Below are 26,874 nucleotides of genomic sequence, written 5' to 3'. Positions count from 1 at the left end.
AGTTCATGTATTCATAGTATATAACATTTTTCTTCCATGACTGTAAATACTAAGGAAAAACCAAAGCAAAAACATCCTTAACTTCCTCTCCCTATGTTTTCCCTTGAATCCTAGCATCTTTCTTCTCCCATTGTAAAATTTTGCATACCTAATTCTGAAAGAAACTTAGAGAGCCACAAACCCTAGATGTGAATTAGAGACCAAATACGAGACCACTTGACTCACAGTACCCTCTACAAGGAGTTCTCAAGATGACCAACAAAAACTTCAAAGACTTCCTACGGACCATTGAGCATGCAGAAAAGAAAATAAGTTTTGAGAAAAGGATGAAGTGTAACGGCCTGGAATAGGCATATATCCCTGTTGGGTAGTTATTGCACTTGAGAGACATGAGGATTTCCCCTCACCGTAGGCAAGTAGGTCTCCACAGCAGGAAAACAAAGACCTTGCTTGCATTCCATTTGTTAGGAGCTTGAGTGGGGCCCAGCAGGAGTCCAAGTGTCTTTAAAACATGTGCAGAATGTGTCGTTCTTCTCGACTCCTCTCCATGGGAGGTACTTTTTTGGCCATTTTAAACAGCTTGGCAGTGTGATGCAGCAATAAAGGCCCCTAAGATGGTTGGGCTTATTTGTGATCTCCTGCTGACCTGGCATCTCTCGAGGATAGGCTCAGGAGGCTCTTTTGCCATGAAATAATATGTCATCTCCTGCTATCAAAGTCCATGTCTAGTGACGGTCTCATGAGCCTAGACAGATTCTGGTAACCTCATGTAGAAAGAACAAGGCACACCACTGATTGGAGTAATTGATGGCGTTGGCTCGAGTCCTAAACTCTCTTAAATCTCATGATATTTGGGGCATATCATCAGTACATCTCTACCTTCTGGACATTATAGAGGGTCGATATCATAGAGGGTGCACAGTCTCAGATCTCTGCGATGATGTGTGGCTGACCCATGACCTCTATTTGAATCTATGAGATAAGAACTTGAGCTGGCCCACGCATATATGAGAGGTGGACTTGTGCGTACCCTAGTACTGAAGGAAATCCTTGCTCATGTGGAGGAAATTCTCTCTCCATTAGTGCCTTTGGAAGCCTGTCCACAGTCTTGATAGTTGCTCAGAAGTCCAGGACTACTTGTGAAAGCAAATCATTGGTCCAAGAGAATGCAAATGGTGTGCTTTTTACTTAAAGCTTGAATAGCAAGGTTGTGGTTTGTGGATGAAGGCCTGGGTAGCCACAATTGCAAAATTTAAGGTGAGAGTTGATTGCTTCTCCAAATTCATATCTAGTTGGTTTGGTGCAAATTTTGACCCCCAGGATTGAAGACAAAGTTCTCATCCTCTATCTCATCATCTCTTGGAGCTTCTTGACCACAATCATGGTACTCTTCAGGCTCCTCATACTGAAACCTCAATGATCATGCTCAGCTTACGTGAGGCTGACTTTGCCTTGCATGATTGGTTGTGATCAACACTCCACTTTTCTCCACACCTAAAGCATAGTCCCTTCTTTCTCCTCTCATCCATTAGTGATTGGGGAAACTGTTTTTGAACCTTCCTTAAATTTCTGCAGCACTATTTTGTCCTTGTAGTCCTTCCCCATACTAGAACCTTGCTCCATTTCTTTTTGAATATCAACCTGAGTAGACTTCACAAACTGAATGTAAGACATAGCCTCTTTAACTTCTGAACCCAACTGATTATAAGCCATCAACTGTTGTGTCAAAATTTCACCTCTCTTAAGTGACATTTGGTACACTTTGGATGAACTGGTTCCACCTGCTGGAATTGGCACATGAGCTGGACTTGTTTCTGTAGTACCTGACAGATTTGCATTCCATGGGGGCACATGATAGGAAGGTTGTTGTGGATGAGATCTTCTAGCCTCTGCCATAAATCCACCTTTTCCTGAGTTCAAACCACCCTGATTTGGTTCCATTAACCTTCTTGGGAACATCCTCCCTTAGGATTTCCTTCCCTCTAGGTTCAGCTCTATTCCTCACTTGATTCACATCACTCCTCATATTTCTTAGCTGAGTGAAAGCATAGTCAAACTTAGTCTTGGATTCTCTTTCCACATCATCAAATTTCTGCTCCAGCATTACATTGAGCTGCCCAACTTGACCAGATAGCTTTTGCTGCTGATCCATAAGATGTTGCATCATTTTATTTTGCTTCTCCATTATACTTTGCTGTTGCTGCAGCATTGTGGCCAGAAATCCTTCAAGATCCGCTCTAGGCCTGGAAAGAGGAGACTTGAAAGAGGAGACTTGAGAGGTGATTGGGAGGTAGACCTTCTTGCCAATCCCTCATCTTCTCGCTCTTGCTCACTAATATGGACTTCATGCCCAAGTTCCAGGGCTCCAATATGCTCTTCTGCTTGGCTCATTAACTGAGCTTCATCATACTCCATCTCTTTCCCCCTTCTGAAATTAGATACAAATTTCTTTGGTGCCATAAGATTCTTTGGCTAGGCAAGATAGAATAGAGTAGATTGGATTGCAAAATCAGAAAGCCCCAAAAAAATTTCGAAGTATCCGATGGGATAATACAACTGCACCACCTGTAAGCTGAATTTCGAGCAGATTTCAAGGTAAACGATCTCCAATCGACTCCAAACTTAGTTCATGTGCTCCAGAGGCTGAGGCAACTCCTTGGAAGCAGAGGTATCACTATTTGCAGCAGGGAAACCCTAATTCGAAGCAGAAATGCAGGTACAGCCAGTCAAAAACGCTGATAACTCCCCCACTTAGACTCCCATGTCTACCAAACTTTAGGAGAAGCCTGTAGAGCCTAGGGCGACCAGCTTGGTGCAAGAAGCCCCAAATATTGAGCAATACTTGGCGAGATCGCAATTTAGGTCAAATTCGCCTGCGCAAGTCAGATTTTTGAGCAATTTCTGGGAGTGATCAGGGAAGCAAGGGCTATCCAATGATGCTAAAAGCCCCAAATTCTGACATCCCCACTGACGTCATCAGCGCCCAATAGTGGGTATAGACCATAGTATAAAAGTATGCTCTCACACATACAAATCCACACACCCACACATACTTGAGCATCCATTTGTACAAAGTCTTCGTACTGAGTTTCTATCGGCACTCCGGAGGTGAAGGGCAAACTCAGCCAACTGTAATTTCTGAGGATCAATTCCAAATAAACAAACTTCCGTAGCCCCATCTTGGAAAGTCATGGTCATCCCTTTGAGATCCATGGTGAACTTACCTAGTGTTCCAAGCCAATCACAGCCAAGAATAATATCTATAGGACCAAGATTTAATGCAAATAAAGCCACAGTACAAGAGTATTCTGAAGAGAGCTTAATATCCACATCTTTGCAAATCCTTTGGCTGGTAGTGTAGGCTCCATCAGCCACTTCCACCTTCAAGCTATGAGGTAGTTCACCACTTGGGAGCTTAAATGATTGAATAGATCTGGAATTTATGAAGCTGTGAGTACTTCCTGTAACCACAACTGTGGAGTATATCTTCAAGTTGCATGGCCTTCCACAGAAGATTGTGAGTGATAGGGATGCAAAATTCATGAGTGGTTTTTGGAAAGAATTCTTCTCTCAAATTGGAACAAAGTTAACCCCTAGTACAGCATATCATCCCCAAACAGATGGCCAGTCAGAGAGTAAATAAGAGGGTAGAGGAATACTTGAGACACTTTTGCTTTGAGACACAAAAGTCTTGGGATACATGGTTGTGTTTAGCAGAATTTTGTTACAATTCCACCCAGCACACCTCTATTGGCATGTCACCTTTTGAAGCATTATATGGGTGCCAAGTTCAGTTACCCTCCACCATCAAAGATCAGATTTCGTTAAATCAGCATGCAAAGGATGAAGTGTACAGAATGCAAGCCATCCTACAGCTGGCCAAGGATAACCTTCTCAAAGCACAAGCTAGGATGAAGGAAAATGCAGATAAGAACAGGTTTGCTTCCTTAAGGGGCAATACTAACACTAAGTTAGCTCACAAGTTCTATGGCCCTTTTCAGATCCTTAAGAAGGTGGGAGACTTGGCCTATAAACTCAGCTTACCAGCCACAGCCAAGATTCATAATGTATTTCATGTTTCTCTACTCAAGAGGTATGTGGGCCCATCCATTCCAGTTGTAGCAGCTTTGCCTCCCATGGATGAATCAGGTCAAATTGAGTATACTCCAGAAAAGATCTTGGGCTAAAGAGACAAGGTTCTCAGAAATAAATCCATGGTGGAGTATCTCATCAAATGGAAAGACCTGCCTGAGGAGGAGGCTACATGGCAGCCAGAGAGCATTTTGCAGGAGCATCCACATCTCATGGATTGAGTCTATGCCTACTTGCTCATACCAGGCTGAAATATTCCTACCTTTCTTTCCATTTCAGTTGTACTATTTGTCTTCATTTGAGGGCAAAATTTCTGTAAGCAGGAGGGGATTGTAACAGTAGTTACTTCTAGCTTAGTAGTTAGCTCTATTTTAGTAGGAAACTACTATTTCCTTTCGTAAATGCTACTTTAAATCATGTAATGCCACGTGGCAGCCCTTGGGAGTTATCCCATAAGCATTTAGTGTTGCTGGCCCACTTTCCCATAATATAAAAAGGGGCTTCAGCTGTACTTCAAGGTACCTTTTGATCATAATACAAATTGGAGTCTAGTCCCTTTGGTGATTGATTCAATCCCAAGAAGGATCCCCTAGCAATGGTTAGCCAGCCCATGGAGCTGCAAGTCCATGCCCTCTCATGTGAGAGTGTCTCTAACCCTACCCCTCTATCTTTTCTGTTCTTTTTACTAGTTTAAGAGACAGTTTAGTAGTCTAGTAGTTGCCCTTGTTACATAGGCTCCACGTTTCTATCCACAAAAGAGCCCTTCAAAAGTGGTGAGAAAGAGTTTCTTCTCTCAATATGCAGAGCACTGAGCCCAACAACAAGAAGTCGTCAATTCTAGCCAAACTCACAAACTAGAGGTCACGTTAAAACATGGTATTAATTCTCAACCTCACAAATATAATATTTTAAAGTGTTTTGCCTATTGCAAAATTAGCCTTGCATTTTCCACTTTCATGACCACAATTAATGTAGCACAATAATATATGACATACAAAACACATGGGTACAAGAATGCGAGGGGGGGGAGAGAGAGAGAGGGTTGCGGATGGAGTTGGATCTCCACCTTCCCATTGATCTGACAACGATACACTGCATAGCAAGCTGGTAGGCCTCTACCTCTTGCAGCATAGCAAAGTGCTCTGATGCCATTTGTAGCACAAGCTGAAAGGGGAGGTAGAGAAATCCATGTTGGAGGGAAGGAGAAGGGAGAGAAAGACAATCATATATGACCTCAGAAGCACACACAAATGCTTATTGTAATAGCATAGTGTGCCCTTTGACCAGTTATAATACTAGTCTAGGTCGTACAACGGAATGTTATGGGACTAATTTAATGGTGACACATGGCAGCCCAGTAAGTCCAAAGTGCCCAAGTAACCTCTCCCTATGTAACACTGGAGCGTTGGTGGCTGACTTTTCTTTCTCTTGATATAAATTTTTTTGAAACAACATATTAATAAAACAAACAGTAAACTACAACACATGCTAAATGCGCACCATTCCTACCTCCTCGTGCTCTTCATCATCTTCTTCATCATCAGGAAATTCCTCCTCTTCCATAGGAACAGCCTCGTCCAGGTCCACTGGAGAAAACTCAACATCCTCGTCCTCATCCTCCTGTATCTTGCAGTCCAACAAATATTTACAGCTTTAATCAGGGATAGGTATGTCTCAATTATTTTAAAACTGTTCTTGATTCTCATTTTAAACTCTTCTTGATTCAGCATTTAAATTAGCATCCAGCAACTACCTCATTTTCACTAAGATCTTCAGAATCCCCTTGTGATTGCTGTGAAGTTGGAGCACCAGCAGCAGCTGCAGCAGCACGCCTCCTTGCTGCTGCATTTCTTGTTTCAGGACCCTTATGCTCTTCCACTAAATTTTGGGCTCCTAGCTTACCTTTCCCTTTTGATGGGCTGGCAGTAGTACCACTGTCCTTGCTAGCATCTATAGCCGCAACTGCAAAGGATCCAGATCTTGTTGAGGCTCTATGTTCAAGGGTAGGAGGTGTTGGAATGGCTGGCAAATCTACTGGGGCAGGGTTTGGTGCACCACCGCCTTCTAATTTGCCAAGGGCAGTTGATGAATTCTGTGCTATATCTGACCGTTGCACTCGTGGCCACAAGAACTCTTCAATGGAGGACAATGTTGCCAATGGATGAACATGAACAATGGTTGATGAGTAATCCCGCAAATTTCTCTCCCCTTGAGCCCTACAGAGTTGCACCTTAAAGGGACGAGCTAGGGCACGCAATCCTGCAGCAATACTATCACTAACAGTCCCTGAACGAGGAGCATGGTTCACAACAACAGGAAAACGTTCAAGAGATGCCAAAGCATTCTGAAGCTTCCTCACAAGTACAGTCATAGGTGGCTCACTTCTTTTATCATTAGCAGGGATGGCAAGTATAATGAATTGTTTTAATCTTCTGAAAGCTTCCTCTCTAAGTCTGGTATCTGAAATTTTCTCTCTGGACTTCTTTCCACAAGAAAAATATTTAAGCAAGGACTCGACTACTCCAGAGCGCACAAATTCAAAAGTAGAAACACCATCCCCTCTACCAAGTTCGGTAAGAATCTCGGCTATCGCTGTCAGCATTATTTCATCGCTTGTTGAAGATGGTCCCCCAGCCTTCCCCTTACCTTTCCATTTACATTTATTCTCTGTTACACGGTCAACACTAAGCCTTGAACAAAGTGTCTTCAGCTTGCTAAGACTCTCTGTTACTTCAGCATCTGCTATACCTAAACTCCTAGAAAAGTAGGCCTCCTTAAAATGCCTTGCAGCAACAATAGCCACAGACCATGGCCCACTTTTTGAGATATGTGAAGATGCATCTACACTGCTACTTGATGGGGATGTACCAATTGGAACAGAACCTAAATCCTTGATATCTTCTGAAACTGTCTCACTGTTAGATCCAGTAGAGCGTCGTCTTGCCCCACGCCTGGGCCTCAAAGGGGGAGATCCCGCAAAAGCCCCTATAGGCAAATCCCTAGATCTTCCAGACAATGAAACGTGGTGTAGAGGCAAACATCCTTGATCCAAGGAAATCAAAGAATCAATGGCATGGACGACTCCTTCTTTTACAAACAATTTAGTAAAAACATCTTGAAGCTTCAGCATTAGCGTTTCCGCTATCTGCAAAGCAGTCATTAGAATATAAGGATCTTTAGAAGCCAACACTCCAGCCAAAAAGCTGCGACCAAAGAGAAAAACTGTCAGTCACCAGTCCATTGTTGATAACCACTACCCTTGAAATCTCAACATCCACTGAAAGCAAAATGCCTAAAGAAAACTACCTCGATATGTTCAATTCTTTGAATAGAGTGCGCAGCATGTCTGCAGTGCTGAAATGAACAAGCTTACTTATAGTGGCAAGGCATTTCTGCCGAACTGCAGGGTTCACACTGGACCCATACACCTGTTACAAAAAGATGACAAGCATGTTAGAATCACATTACTGCATCATTCACATCAGCAGCGAAATAGTACATCCCTGTTTACCTGTATCAGAACAGGAAATAAATCAGTTCCAAACTGGATTAGGAGAATGGGCTGGTCACGCAAAGGTCTCGCACGATCCACCACATGTAAAGGATCCGTGCATTCACTGGCCTTCTCAGCACTGCTACTAGACTGCTTCCTAGTTGTACTTTGTGATAACATCACACAGTTTGGTAGGAGTAATGCTTGCGGCATAGGGGGCAGTAATTCATTGACAAGAGTGACGATCTCACACAGCTGTGAACCAAAAGAGAACAGACAAGAAGCCATATAAATAATGGATTAAACTTTGAATTTGAAGAGCGGGCACAAAATTGGTGAAAAATCTCCAGTCTTTCATTGACAACAGCAAAACCCCGCAGCCCCCCCCCCCCCCTCCCCTCATCCCAAAAAAATGGATGCACTTGAGCCGACAATATACTCCCCTAGAGATTTCATCCAATCACATCCCTAAACAATGTCAATGGGACCCATATCCAAGGCAAAGAGATGTCCTGTAAAAATGCAATCATGTGAGCATCAGATCCATGCGTCTTGGTAGCACAGCCTGCTAGTAATGTGCTTACCATTGGCAACATAACCTTAAACCAGTAAAAAGAAAAGGGAGATGGCAAGAGAGGCCATCTCCGGCTCCAGCCTCTAGAGTTGCCTTGCATCTCTCCATCTATCTCACATCAAGAATTTAAAAGGTATTATACAAGATCCTCCTCATCATTTGGCAATCCCACACTGAGCCTCGCTGTCCAAATTCCATTTCGCATACTTCCCAATCCCTAGGTACACCCCCCCAAGGCACTCCTCATTTGGGGGCTCACAGGACCTATACATTTCCAACACTCCCTCTCACCAACCCATCTTGGCCCAATCCCAATCCATCGATGAAGATGCTCCAATAGCTCCCGTGTCATAGCCCTCTCGAACATTTTGGTGTAGTCGTAGCTTCCTGGCTTTTCATCTAGTGGCTCCTGGTCCGCTAGGTCTGGTGCCCGAGTGTGTTACACAGGTCCATCTTTGGCACCACCTCCTTCAATCACGAACCCACCTTCAAACTGAAGCACTCCAGGTACTAGTATCCTCCAACTGTCCCCCTCATGATGAGTGTTCAGCCTGAATTTCTCCAGGTACCATGCTCACAAAGTCTCTTTCAACCCGTTTGGCAAGGTTTGCAACCAACAGCATACTTAAGACATTATATCCCAAGCATAAATCCATATAACCTGGACCGTAAGTCTCCATGTGTGGTTCTGTGTTGTCCCCCTCTAAGTCACAGCCTCCATCTAAACCTGAGTCCTTAGGTCCCATCGAAGAATACCCCTCTGTGTCAACAACACCAACCAAGCACCCAGATTGCTCAAGGTGCTCATCACTACCACAACAATACCGGGAGATGCCACTAAGTAAGGTTCCTCTCGGACCACCGAGTTTGACTCCTCTGACTCTAAGGTGGTCCCCCTTCTTCTTTACAGTCCTTCCCAATATGCCCTGGCTCATCACAACAGAAGCATTTTTTCTCTTTCTTCCTCTTCTTCTTCTCTTCATCTGAAGTGTTCGCTCAGTCATCAGATTTTTCCTTCTTGGGCTTGCCTTTGCCAGGCTTACCCTTACCCTTGCCTTTGCTCTTGCCCTTAGGAATTTCTCATCAGTTCCATCATACTTCTTTTTCGTGCTTCTTGTTGCAGCAATGGTGGAACTCGCTCCTCGAACGTCACTGGCGCCGCCCTCTGCCCTGCAATCATGGTAGTCACAAACTAATATAGCTCCAACGGAGCATTCTCACGAATAGCCTTGCCATCCTAGTCGAGCTCATCCTTTGGCTAACTGCCGCCAGCTAATACTATACCACCTTCATCTTGGTGATGTGGTCCTATACTAAGTCCCCTTCATCCATGCTCATGCCATAAAGCTCTGTCTCGAGGTCCAAGATCCTCACGTAGTTGTTGAGCTCTCAATGTTGTCCAAGCCTCCGAACGAAGTGTTTGTCGTCTGTATGTGAAAAGCACCACATCCACCGTGGGTACCCACAATGATAGCCAAGGCCTCCGCATCACAAATCTATCATGCTCTCACTAATATAGGGTCTACCAGTGTCAGCATTGATGTTGTAGTTGATGTAACTGGAGTAGTCACAATGGCTTGAGGTATTAGCTCTCTCCTTGTCGCAATCTCCCCTAACTTCCTCAACACTAAGTCGCTCCAAACCTTCATGTTCCACAATGGGTAATTACTCCCATCGACCATCTCGCTATAATTAGGAATCTAATATCGGTTGGTCATGACAACAAACGAAAAAGAATAAAGTTAGAGTATCGTACACCTGCCTGAACCTAAGCCTCCCACCTAGGTGCAATCCGTCAAACACCTGCCTTAACCTGAACCTCCCACCTGAATACAATCCTTCAGACATCGAAGTCCATTCAATGAGTCAAGGTCATCCTCAAGCAAGGTCCTTGCCTTCAAGCTCCACTTCCTGTGAACTTCTGTCAGGGCTCAGATACCATCCCTACAGAGGGTATCCCACAGCAGAGCGTCCCAAGGAATTACACACCAAGTGTTTCACTATGGAATCAAAACGTCTTTGCTTGTGTGTACTTCACAACCATCATGTGTGTGCAAGCTAGTAAATTGACAGAGATCCAAGAGAGACATAGACCAACAAAAGCATATTTCCATCCACAAATGGATACAATAAACAAGAGGCCTGATTCCCACCAAACCGTGGTCCTCAATCCTTACCAAAAGCTGTACTACTATCAGCTTGGCTTTTCTAGATCCCTGAGCCCGCGTGCTCCTCTAAGCTTATGTTCTCCATCCGTGGACAACCTTTGGACCTTGCTGCCTCACAACAACCTTTGGACCTTGCTGCCTCAGATCTGCCCACTTGCAGATGCCAGTTACATCCCTTCTTTTCTTGTTTTGCTTTGTCTGACTGCTGCCCACATGACAGCCACTATGCTGCCCATGTGGCAGTCTCCCAAACCCTAGGTACACCCCCTGATGCACTCCTCATTTGGGGGCTCATAGGTGGGGAGCATTCCCAACACTTCTCACATGGTATCAAAAGCAAAGGTTGGCTAGAAGACCTGAGACATGGTGGGATCCTAGAGCCAGCAAACTGAGTGGAGAGGAGTGTGTGGAGGTGTGAACATTGTGGAGGTGTGAACATTCAGGTGCCAAGGATCTTTAAATGGTGTTTTAAGATTCGAATGGAGGAGTTCTGTCATGATTTGTGACGTATTTCTTTCTCTATATCTTAGACTTATGGATGGTTTGATGAATAGACACTTGTGGAAGGGTATGCCCTTTCGACGGGACACTTCCTATGAGGCACAACCCTTCACAAGAGACATTCTATGGAAGAGACACTCCTATTGTAATGTACCCTCTCATCAAGGGTCACACCCTTCACAAGGGGTACACACCTCTTCATGCACACACACTTTGAAGTGCACACCTTTTCATGTGTGACTCTTCACTCTCTATATAAGAGAGGCCAATTGTATGGATGACACACTACAGACACTCAAGCAATACAAATATTCCTTGTTCTCTCCTATTTCAGTCTCCTTTTTGTTCCTTAGCACATTTCTAAATATAGTAAATCTAGGATTTCTTACAATGGTATCAGAGCAAATTTCACTCCTGCCTGTAGGAAATGCCCCCCACCTTCTAGCGCATATCTGATACATTTCTTTCCGCTAGAAGGATATCCGTGCACATTGTGCATGGAAGAGATGGAGAGAATGAGCGTAAAAATTTTTAGCGCCAATCCCACCTAAAGTCATCAATGGCCTCTCCATCTCCCCCACATCACGAGTTGATGTGAATGGACACGACAAAAATCGTGTCTTTTCATGTGCTTGGGCTATCCCAAAATCAAGGGACGCACCTTTTCCACCATTGGACACACCTTTTGATGATGAGTTTTGACTCCTCACCCAAGGGACACACCCCATCGTGGAAAAAAGGAGACACCTTTTCGTGTGGGGACACCCCTTTTTAAAACAGGGTCACACCCCTTCATGAAAAGGTACACCTATTCCAAGGGTCACACCCCTTAGAATAGGCACACCTTTTAGCACCAAGCACCCTACAAAAGGGTACCTAAAAGGGCTAAAAAGGAAAACCAGCCCTATACCCAAGACCTAACCCTAGACTACCCAAGGGTTCTCCAAACCCACGTTTTAATTTTTGGCAACCCAACCAACAAGAAACCAAAAAAAAAAAGAAGCGAAATCCAATCGCGATTCACGTTCTGTTTTCGTTGCTCCAAAACAGCCGTACATCTTTGTGCTATATCCCTGCAGCAAGCCGTGCCCCTCGTCAGGCCTCCATCTTGCGACGTTCTCAATGGCCTGCATCAGCCGGCTCTTTTGCATCCCTGCCTACAAGATCTTGTGATCAAACAGATCCCCTTTGCAGCCCCTATCGACATCTTGCTGCCTCGATTTCTGCAAACAGCGTAGGTGCCAGAAATTCGCCATCTTTTTCTACTGCAAATCAGCCCTGGAAGCAAGCAGCGCCAGATGCAAGCAGGCTGCGCCCTTTGTCCGGCTTCCATCCTACAATCTTCTGGATCGTTTTTGGCAGCAACCCTTGCTAAAGCAATCGCCACCATACCTACCTGTGCGCAGCAGCCTTGCTGCCAATCTATCGCGATTCAGACCAGCCTGGATCCTGCTGGCTCATCTCGCCACCTTAGCCTGTGAACAGCGGCCTTTTGCTGCCTTCCAATTCCGACCAGCCACGCCCAGATCTGCTCCTCACACCCCACAGGTACTTTGCCTCTGAATTCAACGCAGGAAAAGCGTGTTTGGTTCCACGCAATCTGCCCTTTTCTGCACCATGCGTCAATCAGTCTTGAAAGTCTCGCCAGGCGCCTCTTAATCGATGGACCTCCGGACAAGAGATTTTCAAGCCTTGCAAATCTAATCTATCCAGGTGGATTCTTTCCATTCTATTTCTAAGGATTCTCTTTCATATTGTTATTTGACGCTCATTATCAAATTACAGCAAATGAAAGGCTTCTCCTTAAAGCATGGAAACCCCTAGTAATTCACCCGTCCTTTCAAGGACACCTCAGGCATCATCTACCACACAATATCGTGTTCAGATTCCACAACCAGTCCATTTCACTTTTGCATCGTGGGTCTTCTGTGTCACGTGCCCTTCCAGTGACTTGGACCACATCCTATACCTTCTGCGTGAGGCACCTCAGTTACATTACTTCCTCAGCACAGTCCAGGTTGTGTTCCACGAGACACATAGATACCCAGAACCCGATATTCCTCATGAGTTTGCTGTCCATCTTTGGATAGACTTTTACCCCTTAGCTTCAGCATCTCCAGGGTACTCTCCACCTCCTTCAGCTCCCAGATATCCTCCTATACAGGTTGTACCTTCCCCAAGACAGTATTTACACTCTAAAGGCACTCCTTTCCTGGATATCCTCCACTTCCCACAGCAGCTCCTTATCATTTCTCAGATCCGTGGACTCTACAACCTACCCATGTACTCTCACGAGCAGTAACACCCACTTCGGCATCACCAGTGTTACCTCAGACAAGACCTCCTTTACCGGATTTCCACGGCTGGTTCCATCCTGCTTCTCCTACCCCCTCCAACATGAGCAACCTCAGGGAGCAGCCCGAATCTTCTTCCAGAAATGGTACAAACTAGAGCGCAGGTTCGTGCTTTTCTCACAGGGACCTCAGATATGTCGCAACGCTCGCGTGCAGCCTCTCCAGAAATAAGCGACTCAAGTCCAAAAAAGACCCCTAAAGTCAACTTACAAGGCGAAGCACTACTTCAACTTCAAATTTCCCAGCTTCAGGACGGCATCTCCGACTTGGTCCAGAAAGTCCAACAACTCCAAGATTCTCGCAGTACCACACATACAGAGGATGACGTGACGCAACTAGACAACTATGTGGACTCATTACCACCAGAGGTAGAAAACACTCAACTCCGTGCCCTCTACCGTTTACTCCAAGCTTCCAAAACTAAAAGACTTGACATTAAACTTCCGGAAGCCTACACTGGCCAACGAAATTGCCGAACAGTTGACCAATGGCTCGCAAAACTGCGCATGTACTTTGATACTGTTGACCTCACTGAAGGCAAAAAGATTGCCTTGGCAGCCTCCCTCCTTAAGGATACAGCTTTCCTATGGTGGCAACGACGCTTAAAGGACGACAAAAGTGTGTTAGCTTAGGAACGTTTTGAACACGTGCTCCGTAAGCAGTTCATACCTGCCAATGTGGATGTTCAAAACTCATACAGTTGGAGCAAAAAGGCTCCCTGTCTTCCTACATCTCTCCGTTCACCACATTGGTGCTAGAGATTGATGGTTTAACTACGGATGATCGCCTTCATGCTTTCATCTCACGCCTAAATCCCTCGTTACGCATTGATGTCCTTAAAGCAAACATCACCACCACAGTTGGCACTATTGCTTACGCAGAGCGCATTACAGATTTCCAAAACACAGGGAAGCAGAGTGCTAATCGAACACAGAACTCTACTATGGCCAAAGGTGCTCACCCTCAAGATAACCCCAGGTTTAGAAAAAACTCGGGTAATCAAGGTCAGCGACAGTCTCAAGATCCCCACAAGTCTCAGAAATCATATGCTGGATTCCAACAGAAGCACTCCTCCAAGGATCGCGCCTCTTCTTCTTCACAAAGTCATCACTGTCATCCCCAACATAAAGGTGCGGCCACTGATAAGAAGAACGACTCCAGCACAAAAGGACTTTGTACCATATGTACAGGCGACCATAGATGATTCGATTATCCCAAGCAACCAAAGCAAAATTCCAATATGGAACCTAGCACTTCCCAAACAGAAGATGCTACCCCAGCACTAGACAAGAAAGGCAAAGCTGTTCGAATGGCAAATACCATCCACATGAGCCTTGCCGGCGACCCCGAACCTTCCCTGGCCACTCAAATACTTTGTGTTCAAGGATCGATTCGTGGAACAACGGTCACTATCCTCATCGACAGTGGCTACTCTCATAACTTCCTAGCTAGTTCTATGGTCGACAAACTTCGGTTGACCACCAGTCCTAGTCCCATGGACTATCAGATTGAACTCGCAAATGGAACTACCTTCTTGTGCAACACCAGGATCAAAAACTTGTCTTTTCGCATCCAACATTATACGGACAAGTTGAACTTCGACATCATGCCTCTTTCTCGGTACGATGTCATACTTGGACAACAGTGGCTCTACGACTATGATCCATCAATCAGTTTTCGCAGCCATACTATCCAGTTTGTCCACCAGGGAAAACTTATTGAGCTAACTGGTTTTAGGGACTCTCCTTCAACCCCAGTTGCCTCTGCCCTACAAGTAAAGAAGTGGGTTGGTAAACGTCAAGTAAAGACTTCACTTCTGTTGGTTACGGCAGTAGAGGAGACACCAACAAAGGATCCTCTTGAATAGCTCAACCAACCTTTTTTTCCAGCCCTACCTGGATATTTTTCCACAGGAATTGCCAAAGCAGTTACCACCTCGACGACCAGTGGATCACCCAATCGAGCTTATTCTCGGCAGTAATCCACCGTCGAAACCTCCTTATCGGGTTTCTTACACTCAAAATGAAGAAATCCAAAGACAGGTGACCGAACTACTCGACAAAGGTCACATTCGGCCCAGTCGCAGCCCTTTCGGATCTCCTATACTACTTGTGGAAAAAAAGAATAAGTCAATGCGCCTCTGCATCGACTACCGAGCCCTCAACAAGCTCACTATCAAAAACAAGTATCCATTGCCTCGCACCGATGACCTCTTCGATCAACTCTTACACGCAACACAATTCTCAAAGATTGATCTTCGTTCAGGTTATCATCAAATTCGCATATGAGAAGGCGATGAGTACAAGACAGCTTTTCGAACAAAGTATGGACACTATGAATGTTTGGTCATGCCTTTTGGGTTAAACAATGCCTCGGCCACATTCATGACACTAATGAACGACATCTTCAGGCCTTTCCTCGATAAGTTTGTCATCGTTTACCTCGATGACATCCTCGTTTTCAGCAGATCCCTACATGAGCACAAACAACATCTTCACCAAGTTTTTGAAGTTCTCCACGCAAATTCTCTCTACATCAACATTGAGAAGAGTGAGTTCTTCAAGACCCAACTCGAATATTTGGGACATAATATTTCAGCTCAAGGCATCTCTGTGGATCCCAAGAAGGTCGAGGTAATCCAAAACTGGCCTACTCCTAAGAATGTTCATGATGTCCGCTCTTTTCTCGGATTGGCAAACTTCTACCATACAAAGGTCTATCAGTTTTCCGAAATCGCAACTCCTATGTCCGAATTATTGAAAAGCACAGCAGTTTTTCAATGGCTTCCCGAAACAAAGTATAGTTTCCAACAACTCAAGCAAGCACTCACTACCACACCAGTTATGGCTATTGCTGACCCAAACCTTCCATTTGAGGTCATGACCGACGCTTCCGACATCACTACAGGAGCAGTCTTAATGCAAGAAGGCAGAGTTATTGCTTTTGACAGCCATAAACATTCTGATATCCAAACTCAATACCCGGTTTATGATAAGGAGTTTCTTGCCGTTGTACATGCTTATCGCTCTTGGAAACATTATCTCATGGGAGCCGACTCGGTGGTCAAGACAGACCATCACTCTCTGAAGTATATCTTTACTCAGCCAGTCATGAACGCTCGACAAGCACGCTGGGTTGAGTTTCTGGCTAACTTTCACATGACCATTGAGTACATTCCAAGACTACGCAATGTAGTTGCCGATGCTCTCAGCAGGTTAACTCTAGCATCAGCTATGGTAATCTCTACATTATCTGTGGATGTTCCGAATTCATTCAAAGGAAAGTATTTCAATGATAAAGACTTTGGCACAGCAGTACAAGTTCTTTCCAAAGATCAACCTTCGACTTCCGAACAAAAGATTTTCTCATCCTATTCTTATACGGACGACCTTCTATATTATCAAGATCGCATCTGTGTACCACATGACAAGGATGTTCGACGTCTTTTGTTCAAAGAGCATCATGTAGTTCCTTATGCTGCCCATCCAGGCATCAACGAGACTTATAGGTTACTCAGTGCAACATACTACTGGCCTCAGATGAAAAGCGATGTCATCAAAATGGTTACATCTTGCTTATCTTGTCAACAAATGAAAGCAAGCCGACTACTTCTAGCAGGACTTCTTCAGCCTCTTCCAGTTCCAACTGAAAGGTGGGAAAGTATTTCCATGGATTTCATTACAACACTACCATGATCCTCTAGAGGTAACACTCAGATTATGGTAATTACTGATCGGTTGTCCAAAATGGCACACTTTGTTGCTTGCAAAAGCAGTGCACAGGCTCCGGACATCGCCAAACTCTTCATACAACACATCTTCCGACACCATGGATTGCCCAAGAATATCATATCCGACAGAGATCCTAAGTTTACCAGTCACTTTTGGATTTCACTGTTCGAATCTTTAGGTACAACTCTACTGTTTAGTTCAGCCTATCACCCAGAATCAGATGGCCAAACTGAAAGAGTCAACCAAGTTGTGGAAGAAATGCTTCGACATAATATTCAGTCACGCCTAGCAGCTTGGGAAGAGTATCTACCACTCCTTGAGTTTGCTTATAATAACTCTTTTCATAGTGCCATCAGCATGATCCATTTCAAGCAGCTTATGGACACACTCCGATTGTACCAACGAATTTTGTACTTCAACATCAGGTGGCCCTAGCTGATCAACTGGTTCAAGAAATGCAAGACATTCTACTCCAAGTCAGGGATCATATGCGAAAAGCGCAAGAGCGGTATCAACGGTCTGCCAACAAACATAGACGTCACCTGGAATTTGACACTGGTGACATGGTGCTATTATTTGTAGCCCCACATCGCTATAAGACAGTTAAGTCTGTGTTTCCTAAGTTGCGACCAAGATACTATGGACCTTTCCGGATGGTCAAGAAAAATTCACCTTTAAGTTACAAATTGGAATTACCACCATCATGGGGTAAAATCCATCCGACATTTCATATTTCTTAGCTAAACACGTACATTCCAGGCGATGAAGCAGTTCCTCCTGCAAGTGATTATGTCCCAGAAATCGAAGACGATTATGTTCTCCTTATTCTTGAGCGTATTCTGGACCATCAACAGCGAGAGACTCAACATCGACTTATCATAGAATTCCTTGTTCTTTGGCGAGATCTGGACGACTCCGACACTACTTGGCAATCTGATGAAGACTTACAGCAGTACCCTGACATTTTACAGCAGTATTTTCAGAATTTACCGTGATATTTTCTACATCAGTTCATTATCTCCACCAAGGTCTTATTTTGAGTGGGAGGGGATGTCACGATTTGTGACGTATTTCTTTCTCTATATCTTAGACTTATGGATAGTTTGATGAATGGACACTTGTGGAAGGGTATGCCCTTTCGACGGGACACTTCCTATGAGGCACAACCCTTCACAAGAGACATTCTATGGAAGAGACACTCCTATTGTAATGTACCCTCTCATCAAGGGTCACACCCTTCACAAGGGGTACACACCTCTTCATGCACATACACTTTGGAGTACACACCTTTTCATGTGTGACTCTTCACTCTCTATATAAGAGAGGCCCAATTGTATGGATGACACACTACAGACACTCAAGCAATACAAATATTCCTTGCTCTGCTATTTCAGTCTCCTTTCTGTTCCTTAGCACATTACTAAATATAGTAAATCTAGGATTTCTTACAAGTTCTGGAGGGTCCAAAGCAAATGTGTGAGGGCACCTAAGCCCCAAGCCTCTTCATCATCTTCTCCAGCCCTCTCCTCTCTCTCTCCGTCAATCCCCTTCTCTACCTTCTTTCCCATCCACCCTCTCTGATCGTTTAGACTCTCTTCACTCCGACATGTCTACCCTGGCTAAGATGGCGGAGAGTAACAGATATCTTCCGAGGACATGGCCATAACATTACTGTCCCACTCATCTTCTCAGTACTATGCATTCTATTCGTCCTTGATTACCAATGAAAGGATGAATACATTGACTTGGGAGGAATTGGCACCGATGCTGCCCGACCAAGAGGAGAGATTTCTGAATCCTTCTCAAGAGCTGAGCAGAAGGGAAGGAAGAAGATGACAGTTGAGGAAAGCGAAACATTAAAGGCTTCCCGTACGTGTAACGACTGTGGCCAGAAAGATACACTATTGGTAGTAGTGTCCTCAGGGGAAGTGTGACAGGACTAGTGAGCAAAAGGAAGCAGATTTTGCAGCCGTCATTTTGATTGTTCCAGCTTTTCCAACCTTCTAGTAACACAAGGCAGGATGCATTGTCGGCAGGCTTTCTGCTTTCTGAAGGATTGCTTGCTTGTATGTGGCAGCGGGACATGCCAGACAGGTGCAATGGTGAAGGAGTCTTTGTTCGAGGCAGGCTTCCAGGCAGGACCTCGAGCCACGATGGGGTGTGTTGGCAGGCTGCCAAGGTGCGCTGCATGGCAGGTGTTCCCAGGAGGAGGTGCAATCCAGAACACGGCTGTTCAGGGGCCCCCCAGGCCTACTTGCTGCCGGATGGCAGACCCTGCGGAGGTGCCTTGGTCAGGCAAGTGGGGGGGGGGCTGCATGGCCACCCTTCGGTGGTGCAGACCTGCCCTTAGCAGGCCTTTTATAGGCAGAGGTGGGCCGACCTTTTATAGGCTGCCTGGCTTACGGGGCCTGTGTCCAGCCCTTCATAGGGCAGACCTGGGCAGCTCATGTAGGGCGCACTAGAGGCAGGCCCATCGGCCTATTGTACCAACTAACTGGAGTGGGAGGAGTGCCTATTTATAGGCCCCCCCTCTCGTGTTGTTGGCCTTCTCACAGTGGACGTTTTCCCCAGCAGTTCAGGGGGTTTTCCTGCGATCCCTTGCAGTCTCTCTTTGTCTCTTCAGTTCAGTTTGTGTGTGGTTTGGTTTGCTCTCTCCTTTTCTGTTCACTTTCTGCTGCACTTCTCACGATAGGAGACAACTTGGTCATTGTGCATATTGTAGGCATTCTGAGCCAAAAGGCCAGTTGGCTTTCCTGTAAACCTATCAGAGGAAGTCGCAGAATTCTTGAGCACGCCTTCAAAGATTGAGCAACAAACATCGGGTCTTCATAGTGTCTGAGGCAAAGCCTACCATAACAGGCACGGGTCACCCATGTTGATCCCAAATTTGTTACCGTAGTGCACTCACTGTTCTGCATGTGTCTTGGTCCCCAAGGTCTTGTCTGTGCGTTGCAGAAAGGTGCATTATGTTGCAATCACAAAGCTGGGCAGGGGCCCCACCTTGGGTGTCAAACTAAACATTATTTGAGAAATTGTTAACCATCAGATTAAAACCTTAACACAACCCCAAGTGGCCAAAGCTGGTCCATCAGAGGTTTTGTATTAAGTCATTCTTTACAGCATTTTGATATTATTGACGATGAAACTTACAAGCTAAGCTCACGTTGCCGACACTTCACAACAAAACCCGTATAATGCTCTCTCGGACAACACCGTCAAATAAGATAGACAACACAATATTCACTTGACAATTGCAGAAGAGCTTTACGTTAAATGCCCAGAAGTATGCCTCAAACAACAATCTTCAACCCGCAAGCAGTCCTTTCATGCATTTTCCCCTGGTAATGTGTAAGCAAGTTAAGCCTCTGTATAGTAAGGATATTACCTCTTCTGGGGACCTATTTACTGCAGAAGGTGCGGCAGACACCAGTTCAGCACCAGCCAAGATCTCCTTTAAAATGCTGCTGATTTTTAGGAGGAGGAGGTTCTCTGTAGCAACGGCTGAACCCCTCGCACATGTGGATAAAAGCCGAATTAAGCCCTGCAATTGTTGGGCCACTTCTATCAATCCCTATAGCACATACAGCTATCGTAATTCAGCATGTGCAATTGGATGCTCACCGTGTAAGTTTGACTGCTAAGTACTGTTTGGGAAACCATGCCACCACTGGCATTATTGACAGTGATGAGGCGTACCACTTGCGGAATCAAGCCATGTGAACACAGCATCTCTAGTTTCTCTGGAGATGATGCAAACGATTCTCCTATACGAGTCAAACAAATTGAAGCATGCTCCACCACCTGTTCGAAAAATCAAGAGCTTTAAGAATCAACATGCAAGAAGACCGATTTCTAAAACGACCATTCAAGAAAGAATAACCCACCTTTAAGTCCTGGTATTGCAAAAGATTGGTCAGAATGGGGACTACATCCATCACTGTGTCGAAGGCATCCACTGGCAACTGTCGGCAGGTGTTGGCAGCGGTAGCAACAGCAACTCTCTACCAAAGTTGAGGAAAAAGTAACATGTTACTCAAATTGTAACTAGGAAGATGGAAAATGCAACATTTCACAAGATCGCAAGTCAGGACTCTCTCTCTCTCTCTCTCTCTCTCTCTCTCGTCTGAGCTTTTCCACACTCCTTAAAACATCCAATAGCACTATTTTGAGCTTTTTACCTGGACCTCAGTAGAGAAAAAATCAAGGTAAGATAAAACCGCCATGAGTGCTCCTGCACGCAAGCAGGCAGTTGGATGCTCGCGAGAGAGTTTCAAAAGAGCTTGCAAGCACTGCAAGAAACGTTATTCTACATTAAAGAAAAGCTGACAAACGTATGAAGATACAAACAAAGGACATAAGTCAGGCAAATAGATTTCCGAATACTCCCCACCTGCTCCGCCAAATCGATGTACTCGATTGTCAAAAGGCGTGCACAAAGGAATGGAACTGCGCCGTAATGCACCACAAGGCCACATTGGGATGGCAATGCATCGCATAGATGCGTGAGCGCTCGGGCTGCTAAAAGCATCATGTCGGGGTTGTATTCGCGATTGAGAAGACCCACCAACACCGGCACGAACGAGTCGACAGAAAAGCTGCCAAGCGAGTCTTCCGTTCCTATCGAAAGTAATTCAGACAACTGTGTAAGAGCCTCCAATTGCCGATCCTCCTCCCCTTCTGCCCTTAAACCTGAGAGAATTTTCTTGAGCTTGCTCGATTGAAGGGGTCCTGGAGGTGGCAGAATATCATCCAAATTTGCACCAAGCCTCCTGAGCAAACCATGGATAGCACTACTGGCTGACGCAAAATTCTGATTCAGTCTGCGATTGGCCTCTGCATCGTTGCCTTCATCACCGGCATTCCCTGCCTCGCCTGGCCTATCTCCGTCACGTAATCTCTCCTTCTCCTCTTCTGATTCTTTCTCTTTTCCCTTATCGGACTCCTTCTCCTTCTCCTCCCTGTCCATCGATCGAATTCCCTCTCCTAATCCCTGATCGTCTACTTTTTGCAGCTCCGTTTTATCGTTCTCCGATATCGGGATGGATGTCGATGATTCGAGGCCCGAATCGATGCGTAATTCGTGAGAGGAGGAGAGGGTATTGGGAGGAGATACTGATGGATATCCGGGGAGAGGAGGAGGGGGAGGAGGGGGGGGGGAGATGGGGGCAGAAAGGCGGGCTCGTTTGGAGCGAGCAGGGGGCCTAGGAGCAGAGGCCTCGGCCCGCTTGCGGCTACGCGTTTCCATAAAAGGATCAGAGACGGAGAGAGCTGCAAGCCGGAGCTCGAGAGGTGGGAGGGGTATCTGCGCCAGGGAGAGCTGGTGCTGCTGCAAAAACTACAAGGTGATAGAGTACGCAACAGCCATGGATATCATCACTCAGAGGTGCAGTCGGCGACGATCGGAGAGCTTCCAAAAGAAGAAGAAGATGATCGGAGAGCTTACAAAATAGAAGAAGATGAAGACGAAAGAATGAAGAAGAAGAAGATTATAAGACAGCCTACAAATTTTAATTAGCAAATCACACTCGATTTAGAGCATGCTTGCATGCATGGGCGTGTGTGTATGTGTGTGTGTGAGATTCTACGTGTGTGTGTGTGTGTGTGAGAGAGAGTGTGAAAGATCTCACAAAAAAAAGTGTAAAAATGTGTGTGTGTGTGTGTGTGTGTGTGTGTGTGTGAGAGAGACTATGTGAAAGATCTCACAAAAAAAAGTGTCCCCAGAACAGAGTGTGTGTATGTGTGTGTGTGAAAGAGTGTGAATTTCACCCCAAAACAAAGTGCGCACACACTCGGTATCCTATTGGGTACTGGATAGATCAAAACCATAGGGTTTTCGGTGACTCTCCCGGTAATCCTTTTTTATGATTGCCTACATGCGATTATCCTACTTGTCATACAATGAAATTTTTCGATTTTGTAAGTGCAATCTCCTCTTCTTGAGGATTGTTATGTAGCACCAAATGGATTTCAACAAAAAACACAAAATGTGTGTGCACGCACACGCACGCATACACATGCCTACGCACACATACATGTGCATGCTAGGGTACAACAGGTAGAGAATTTCAACGTGTTTTGGGTGGTAAAAGACTACTAAACAACTTGAAACTTGCTTCAAGCCCACGCACACAAACAACACTTTTACAGTGGACAACACACACACATTTATATACATAAGAAAGGGGAAACTAACTATATTTGAGAGAGTGTGTGTCTCCAACAACACCTTATGCTCACCACATCAAATGCTTATTCCATCAAGCATGAAAATGCATGCATGCGCATGCTTGCAAATGACACACACATGCAACATAGCAAGATATGCACTTCTCTCATTGTTATCTAATCTACCTCTTTTCTAGAGAAGAAGCAAAGGCACAAAGGTAGACATGACATGGGAAAGCACAAAAGGTACCATCTTTCTAACATGGTAATGGAAACAAGAGACCATGAAAGCTAGTGCGCACTACCTTTTGGCTTATAAGTGTTGAGAGTTATGCACAAGGGAGAAAAGAGAGGTGTGGAGGCTATGGCAATTGGGAATTCAATTGCCAAACAATGGAAATATGAAAAAGTATTTGAATGGCCCTATGAAATAGTACAAAAGACAAGACATCCTCTGTTAATATGGATAGTGGAGAGGTGATTACGAAATAGAGGGGTTAATGGAAGGGGACACGATGGTGGCTTGAGTGTAAGGATTTCATTGATCGTAAACGAGGTATGGAGGAGGCACGCATGAGGTTGAGAGTTGAATGATTGATCTTACCCTCGTTTTATGTAGTCATCAATGCTTTCCAAGTTTACGCGTATCTGTGTATCCTTTTCCTCTAAACTTCAATACTTGTTCCACAACTATGAGAAATAGCCTGACAAGCTCATAGGGAGTATGGCCTCTTTGGCACCCACAGGTATTTAAGGATTCTAAAATATTGTGAAAGCATATGGGTGAATGGGGCCAAGCTTAAAAAGGAGCATGGGAGTGTGGGGAAGTGGAGAGCATGACTCAGCCAATCGACTTCCTCATTGTATTTGGGCTAGTGCGTGATGACTTTCCCACCTTTCTCCTCACCTTTAAGATAAATAAGGGGACTAAATCAAGACTATGAAAATATAAGCATCATCTCATTTGTTGCAATAATAGCTTTTGTCCGATCTCATATACAAAAGAGCCACACAAAACCAGCATTATTATAAAAGTACAAAATAGCTGACCTTTTTGCATGGTTTGCAAACATCTATCAACAAAAAATAGTTATTTGTGCAAGGCACTTTGTAAGGGGTAGGTGAAAATCTTTCTACCCCCTTCCTTATTAATATCATCACTTAGTTGACGAGAATGCACCATGACCAAGACTATACATATGATTTCAAGAATAGAAATCTTTATTATTTGTTAGGTAACCTTTGCCTTTTTAAGCTTAATGACCATATTCATATGTTTTAGCATACAACCAAGTCATGTGTCTGTTGCACAAGCCTAGGCTATTTATAGTTTCTTTTTCATCAACATCTCAATGAAACAAATTCACATTTCTTGCATGAATATACAGAGTGTCAAAAGTCAACATTAGTTTGGACAAACAACTTCTTTTTGAAGCAACTTGAATTGGATTAGCTACATCATATTTAAAAGAGCATATTCTTGAGTTTGGTTAGTTTCACAACATCATACAAACATGCTAGAGATTCCTCTCTTATATTCTTTTAGATTTTCCTCCCTGCTCCCTTTCACTACTACCGTTTGCACCTTTTGCGAGAGTGTTGCCACTATTATAATTAAAAAACTATAGTTAAATTTTGTTGGTAAAGAAGTGAAAGCATCCACAAAAGGCATAACAATTACCATCACTAAGGGAGCATTTATATATCCATTGAGATAACTACGGATATATTTATCAAAATAATATATCGATGGTCATATTGATTATATACCTTGGGAAATCTAAGGGGTTTTTTATGACAATATTGACATTTTTAGGTTCCAACCCTTTTAAAGATATATAGATTTGGGCTTAAAATTGCCCTAAAATAAATTGTTTGCGTGTGTGTTTAAATTTCATGATCCCAACTCCAAGTATGAGAATGGTAAAGAATTTGAATAAAATCACACAAGTACAAGTATAGAAATCTTTTCCAACAATTCCAAGTGCTGAATCTATTCAACAATATGAGCTCCAAGTTCAAGGTTAACTTAGGTGCCACCATTCAAATAAAACTCAGTGTTAGGACATTGTAGCTTTATATGGGTAGATAGGTAATGGCTATCACCCTCGGCGTGTTATTGCTTTACCTAGGATCAAGACATCCATCAAGGTTCACGAAGGGTGAAGAATTTTATAGATAACTCCAAACGGTTATGAAATCTCACAACATTAAGGTTCTTATATAAAGAATTTTAAAATTAACCAACCTGCAAAAAGGTTATTAGTATGCATGACACACAATAGTGTATCTTGAAAATAAATAAGTGTAATCATGATACAAAAGTAAGGGTAATCATATCAAATAAATCTCACAATTGTAAAGTATGTGTGACACCTTTTCATTAAAACACATACTCAAAACAACTAAGTTTTTCAATATACATATATTATGGCAGTTTAATATATATAGATATATGTAGTTTGGAATGGAAATGATGTATGCATTAGCAAAAGAGCATGAAATGGATGGATGCATGCATACATACATACATACATACATACATGCATGCATCGATATATATAAACACACACATACACGCACACACGTACCACTATGAATGACAAAGAGTCGTGAGTGCTAGATACATAGTTATGGCTTCTGTGTGAGGTCAAAACTATAGATGCCTACCAAAGTTAGTCTCAAAAAAGCTATATAACAATTCAACTATTCACACCGGTAGAAGAGGGATTCTATAAGGCTTGTAAGAGGTAATAGAGCCATTGCAAACTATCAAGAGGCAACATGCTACGATGCCAAGCTCACAATAATGGCCAGCTGGTGTATAACTTAATATCAAGAGCTATGCATACAACTCAAAAGCAGCCAAAAATAGGACAAAAGTGTGAGCAATGATATAGAAACCAAGTCAAATGCACTTAAGGGAAACTATGGACAAACACGCATTACCTAAACAATTAGAGAAAGAGCCGAACATGGTTGCGTGCATGTGTGCGTGCGTGCATGCGTGTGTGTGTTTAGATTAAAAAGTCCCATCAATAATTGAGCCATACAATTAATTCCATCAATGGGATAAAAAGTTTTAAAAAAGGGAAACATATAAGGAAAAAATGTTTGAGACATTTAAGATGAAAAATGCAACTAAAGTTTGCAAACATTTTGATCAAAATTAAGAATTTTTAAAAAATATTGAGTTTAACAAACATAATATTAAAAAAAGATGTCAAATCCTCAAGCAGTCCAGGTTTCGAGGTTGAGGTCCACTTACTGCATCATCCAAACAAACTAGGTGTTAGAACATCATAGTTACATTTGGCTAGATAGGTAATGTCTATTTTCCCGAGCTTATTATTGCTTTACCTAGGATTATAGACAACCATATGGATTCTTAAGTAAAGTTTAAGTCACAAGTGGAGTAAGGAGCGAATGAGTGCATGGGTTAAGAAGGGACTAGAGGAGGTATGGGATGATTAGTGGGCTTGGTATATGGGATGGTTAAAAAGAAAGTGTAAAGGGAAGATTTCACGGGGTACATGAAACAATAATTCATAGTTAGGGAAGTATTCATGAGTGTGTGTATGTGTGTAAAGAAATAAGTGTCTGTGTGTGTGAGATACATTTACTAACAATTTTATTGTGTGTGTTTGTGTGTGTGTGTGTGTGGCCCACCTCCAACCTAGAGGGACCCACGTGGTGGGGAGTAAGCCCACCATGTGGAACTTACTCCCCACCTACTGATAATAAGTGAATAAAAGTGGATCTGTTTGATAAGTGTCAAAATGAAAAAATAATGCCA

At 43.9% G+C, this 26,874-nt stretch overlaps 1 protein-coding gene across 5 annotated transcripts in view; it reads right to left on the bottom strand.

Annotated features, from left to right (window-relative positions):
- LOC147899097 (E3 ubiquitin-protein ligase UPL3-like) overlaps positions 1-22,348 on the bottom strand; it is a 31,891-nt gene extending 9,543 nt beyond the window's left edge. For 2 of the 5 annotated variants that reach the window (XM_087378509.1, XM_087378513.1), the window contains exons 1-9: positions 21,304-22,348; positions 21,092-21,202; positions 20,798-20,914; positions 20,535-20,714; positions 20,299-20,454; positions 7,604-7,840; positions 7,399-7,520; positions 5,846-7,295; positions 5,593-5,718 (exon numbers count right to left, since the gene is read on the bottom strand). In XM_087378509.1, coding sequence (XP_087234635.1) covers positions 5,593-5,718; positions 5,846-7,295; positions 7,399-7,520; positions 7,604-7,840; positions 20,299-20,454; positions 20,535-20,714; positions 20,798-20,914; positions 21,092-21,202; positions 21,304-22,158 — 3,354 coding nt within the window. In that variant the 5' untranslated portion in view covers positions 22,159-22,348. The remainder of the gene's footprint in view (positions 1-5,592; positions 5,719-5,845; positions 7,296-7,398; positions 7,521-7,603; positions 7,841-20,298; positions 20,455-20,534; positions 20,715-20,797; positions 20,915-21,091; positions 21,203-21,303) is intronic. The other 3 variants (XM_087378511.1, XM_087378510.1, XM_087378512.1) reach the window with 3 other exon arrangements.
- Positions 22,349-26,874: the final 4,526 nt, after the last annotated feature.

The sequence above is a fragment of the Dipteris shenzhenensis genome, chromosome 8 (genome assembly GCF_047967505.1).
Source record: "Dipteris shenzhenensis isolate YYH24624 ecotype China chromosome 8, Dip_SZ_1.0, whole genome shotgun sequence".
Lineage (NCBI taxonomy): Eukaryota > Viridiplantae > Streptophyta > Polypodiopsida > Gleicheniales > Dipteridaceae > Dipteris > Dipteris shenzhenensis.
The sequence above is the reverse complement of the archived record's forward strand: the minus strand, read 5'-3'. Positions and strand labels throughout refer to the sequence as shown.